General features: G+C 38.1%; 1 protein-coding gene across 1 annotated transcript; it reads left to right on the top strand.

Annotated features, from left to right (window-relative positions):
• The first annotated feature begins 205 nt into the window (after nt 1-205).
• On the top strand, nt 206-2,441 carry LOC107950074 (uncharacterized). Its single transcript, XM_016884818.1, has 3 exons — nt 206-388; nt 1,433-1,493; nt 1,864-2,441. The coding sequence occupies exons 1-3, from the start codon at nt 206-208 to the stop codon at nt 2,439-2,441; spliced, it is 822 nt and encodes a 273-aa protein (XP_016740307.1).
• Nucleotides 2,442-5,315: the final 2,874 nt, after the last annotated feature.

The following is a 5,315-nucleotide window of genomic DNA, read 5'->3' as shown; positions in this document are numbered from 1 at the left end:
TAGACCAAACGACGAAATTGAGTCAGAGGAAGAAAAAGATGAGGAGCCTAAAATCCCCACCGACGAAGAAGAAAAACTCGAATATCCCGTCGAAGGTGAACTTCTCTTTGTCAAAAGAAGTTTAAACATTCAAAGTGTTGGAGACGAGCAATAACGGGAAAATATATTTCACACTCGATGCAATGTTCAAGGTAAAGTGTGCAGCATGATAATCGACGGAGGGAGTTGCACCAACGTTACGAGTAGCATGCTCATAGAAAAACTCAGTTTAGCCACAACAAAACACTCGAATGCTTACAAATTACAATGTCTAAATGACAATGGTGAACTCAAAGTGACCAAGCAAGCTGTAGTGGCATTTTCGATCAGCAAGTACCAAGACGAGGTGGTATGTGATGTCGTGCCCATGCACGCAGGACACCTTCTGTTGGGGCATCCATGGCAATTCAATCGGCGTGTGATCCATGATGGCTATACAAATATATGCACGTTCAAACACCTCAGGAAGAATGTCACTTTAGCACCACTCACTCCAAAGTAATTTTATGAAGATCAAATCAAAATGAAACAATCTGTAGAAAAATTAAAAGAAGAACAAGATAAAAAGAGTGAAAAAGAAAAGAAAGTGGGAATAAAGAGAGGAAAGAAAGAGAAATATGAGTTGAAAACTCAAATGGAAAAAGAAAATCAAAATAAGAGTGAGAGTAAAAAAATTAGTGTCTTTGTGAGGAAAAGAGAAGTTTGGAAGATGCTTTTGATGAGACAACCCATTCTTGTACTTATGTACAAAGAATGTCTTTTTGAAACTAATGAAATTGAAAATATATTGCCCTCTCTTGTTGTTTTTTTGCTCTAAAAATTTGAAGATGTATGTCTGGATGAAGTGCTGAGCGGTTTGGCCCCCATCCGAGGCATTGAACATCAAATTAATTTTATGCTCGAAGAAACGATACCTAATCGACCCAGCTTATCGGAGTAACCCCGAGGAGACGAAAGAATCACAAAAACAAATTGCTGAATTGATGGAGAAAGGTTACATTCGAGAAAGTTTGAGTTTGTGTGCGGTGCCCGTTTTACTAGTACCTGAAAAGGACGACTCGTGGTGAATGTGCTTTGATTGCCACACCATTAATAAGATCACCATCAAGTATAGGCACCCAATTCCCCGTCTAGATGATATGCTTGATGAACTAAGCGGAGCCCGATTATTCTCAAAAATCAATTTAAAGAGCCGCTATCATCAGATTTGCATGCTGGAGGGAGATGAATGGAAAATCGCATTTAAGACTAAATATGGTTTGTACGAATGGTTGGTAATGCCATTCGATCTTACAAATACTCCTAGTACATTTATGAGATTAATGAATCATGTATTGCGTTCTTTTATTGGAAAATTTTGTGTGGTTTATTTTGATGATATTTTGATTTACAGCAAGTCGTTGGAAGACCATGTTCAGCATTTGCATGCGGTATTAGAAGTTTTGCAAAAGGAGGTACTTTATGCTAATTTCAAGAAGTGTTCTTTTTGTACTAACAAGGTTGTGTTTCTAGGATTTGTGGTGAGCGGCGACGGCTTAGAAGTTGATCAAGAGAAAATCAAAGCAATCCAAAAGTGGCCACGTCCTACGAACATCAGCCAAGTGCGAAGTTTTCACGGGTTAACAAGTTTTTATAGGAGGTTTGTGCCTAAATTTAGTACCTTAGCCGCCCCCTTGACAAGTATTATAAAGAAAAACTCTCCTTTCAATTAGACTGATGAGCAAGACATATCATTTAATAAAATCAAGGATTGTTTAACTAACGCTCTTCTATTGTCACTACCTAATTTTAACAAAACATTTGAAGTTGAATGTGATGCCTCAGGAATCAGAATTGAAGCAGTTTTGACTCAAGATGGACGATCCATTGCGTACTTTAACGAAAAACTAAACGGTGCTACTCTCAATTATCCTACATACGATGAAGAGATGTATGCTTTGATTCAAGCCTTAGAGACATGGCAACATTATCTCTGGCCTAAGGAATTTGTCATCCATACGGATCATGAGGCCTTGAAGCACCTTAAAGGACAAACTAAGTTGAACAAGTGCCATGCCAAGTGGGTGGAGTTTTTGGAATCTTTTCCTTACGTGATTAAATACAAGAAAGGTAAAGAAAATATCATTGCCGATGCATTATCACAAAGGTATGCACTTATCAATCAATTAGATTCCAAACTACTTGGTTTTGGGTTCTTGAAAGATCTTTATAAAACTGATTTTGATTTTGGTGAGATATATAAGTCTTGTGTGCGAGGTGCTCATGATAAGTACTATCAACAAGTTGGCTATCTGTTCCATGACGGTAAGTTGAGTGTACCCCAAAGTTCTGTTCGAGAAGGGCTCGTTAACGAAGCCCACAGCAGAGGACTTATGGGACACTTTGGTGCAACCAAAACCTAGGCCATACTTTAAGAACATTTTTATTGGCCCAAGATGAAACGCGACATGATAAGAAAGTGTGATCGTTGTATTGCTTGTAAGAAAGCAAAGTCACGAATCAAACCACACAATTTGTATACACCATTGCTAATACCGGATGCACCATGGGTCGACATATCTATGGACTTCATTCTAGGGCTTCCTAAAACCAAAAATGGAAAAGACTCAATTTTTGTTGTTGTGGATCGATTTTCTAAAATGGCCCATTTCCTTGCTTGTCATAAAACTGATGACACTACTAATGTTGCTAATTTGTTTTTGAAGGAAATCATTCGATTGCGTGGAATACGCCGAACCATCGTCTCCGATCGAGATGCCAAGTTCCTCAGCCACTTCTGGAGGACCTTATGGGGCAAGTTAGGCACCAAGCTCTTATTCTCGACAACATGCCACCCCCAAATGGATGGAAAAATGGAGGTAGTCAACCGAGTTTTATCGACCTTACTGCGGGCCATCATTAGGAAGAATGTGAAGTCGTGGGAGGAATGCTTGCCACACATAGAATTCACATATAACCAAACGGTTCATTCAGCTACTAAGCACTCTCCTTTTGCAGTGGTATACGACTTCAATCCTTTAACTCCTCTTAATTTAGTTCCTTTTCCTTCCAACCAATTAGTACATGTAGACGGCAAAAGAAAGGCTAATTTTGTCAAACAACTGCATAAGAAAGTCACAGAGAATATAAAGAAGAGAACCGAGCAATATGTTCGTAGAGAAAACAAGGGGCGCAAACGAATCATATTCAAACCGGGTGATTGGGTTTGGATCCATATGCGTAAGGAAAGATTTCCCAAGCAAAGAAGGTCTAAACTCCTACCAATGGGTGATGGTCCATTTCAAGTCTTGGAGCGAATCAATGACAATGCTTACAAATTGGACTTACCCGGTGAGTACGAAGTTAGTGCTAGCTTCAATGTTGTTGATCTTTCCCCTTTTGATGTAGGTGACGATTTGGAAACAAATCGCCTCAAATAGGGGGGAATGATGCAAGCTTGACCAAGGAGCTAGTGGTCGATCCCTTGGAGCTGCCATTAGGACCGATCACCCGAGCTCAAGCTAAGAAGTTCCAAGAAGCTATATCAAGCTACATTGATCGAGCTTCGAAAGAATGAGTGACCGAACATTGTTGGACCAGCTCACCAAGCTCAGTGTGCAACGTCTTACAAGCTGACTTAGCTCGCCTTAGCTCAAGAGAGCTCAATTCTACTTAATGCAAGCTCATTGAGCTTGTTTTCAATTTAGTTAATTTCATGCATTTAAGTTGCTAGAATAAATTTATTGAGTTAGTTAATTAGTTAAATTTTAGCTCAAATAATTTAATTTTAATTTTAATGTGTATAAATTCTAGATATTTTTAATAAGCTTAAATTTGTTCTAGTTAGTACATAATTTTAATGTGTCAAGTTTAGGACAAATTTATTATTTGTTGATAATTAATTTGTCCAGTCGAATAAGCTATTCAAGTTGTCTTAGCTGCTGCCCTAATTAAGCTATCCTTGTTCCAGCATAATTTATGATGTTTTAAACTAATTAATTTGTTCAATTTAATTTGTACAGGTACATGTATGGGACAGCATGGATATTGGCAGCCTTTGCATGCATTTGTTGATTCATTGAAAGATGGTTGCTGGACATGCATGCATTTGCATATTCATTGAACTCCTTTAATGAGCAGCATGTATTCGATTATACATGAACCTTGGAGATGGACTTCTCATTTTTCTAACTGACCATTCAGCTCTTCAAGGTAGCATTTTAAGTTGTTCACATTGTTGGAGATCCTATTCACATGGAGTGACTGAGCGATTTTGAGCTTTCACATTATGGAACCATTCATATTCGGCATTCACACTTGAGGACCATTGATGTGCCCAAGCTGCTCATTAAAAATGCGAGACTTTTTAGCTCAATCAAGCAGCTCCATTAAAGAGCTTTTAGTACCCTTGGCCGAATATAGACAAGGCTACCCAACCACCACCTCTTTCAATTAATGTCCAGCTGAATGGACTCCATCTAGAAGCTGTCTATTTGTGTTTTCCATGCTAGAAGCTTCAAGAGACGTTCAAGAAAGTTCAAGGCAATTTCCAGCCCTTGCCTAGCTTCAATGTGCTGCCCATTCAGCTTAAATGATAAGCCATTTGGCTACCCATAGGAATAGTCTATAAATATGTAATTTCCTTCACTTTGTAAGGACTTTTGATCATTTTGATTAATTTGATGATACTTTATGAGTGTTCAAACTTTCATATTTTCCACCGACTGAATTGACTTATCAAGCAACCATTTGTGGCGTTAATCCTGTCTTTTGAACTTATCACTTTGTTAAGTGAGGTGTTCACCCATACCAAGGTTCCTATCTTTCATAGATAGTGGGTCGAGGTGCTTATTCAAACTATCCTCCTTAATCCCATCCTATTTTCATTCTAAGTGCTTGTATAAGTTTAAGGTCAACACGGCATATTGTGTTGGTTCATTCTTAAGCCTTAGCCGAATCCATTCCATTATTTTCATATTCGTTCTAAACCTAACTTGTTGAGCCTATCTTTCTTAACTACAAACCTAATTTTTGCAAACCGTTCAGACTTCAATTTTAATGATCGAGAAAACAATACAACTCGAGACATCCACAAACGAGTTTGTATCAATCAGTGCATGTTTAATCATCTAAGGTAGTTGAGGGTTAGATTAGCAACGGTATCTAACGATACATTTGCCTTGCATAACTTGCAAGATTATTGTGATTAAACTGTTTCAAGGTAAGGATACTTTGTTACCTCACATAGTCTTTTATGTGCTTATTAAATCGAGTTAATTGTTTGAATTGACATAGGG

Source organism: Gossypium hirsutum, chromosome D03 (genome assembly GCF_007990345.1).
Source record: "Gossypium hirsutum isolate 1008001.06 chromosome D03, Gossypium_hirsutum_v2.1, whole genome shotgun sequence".
Lineage (NCBI taxonomy): Eukaryota > Viridiplantae > Streptophyta > Magnoliopsida > Malvales > Malvaceae > Gossypium > Gossypium hirsutum.
Note: the sequence above shows the minus strand (reverse complement) of the source record. Positions and strands in the feature narration are given on the sequence as shown.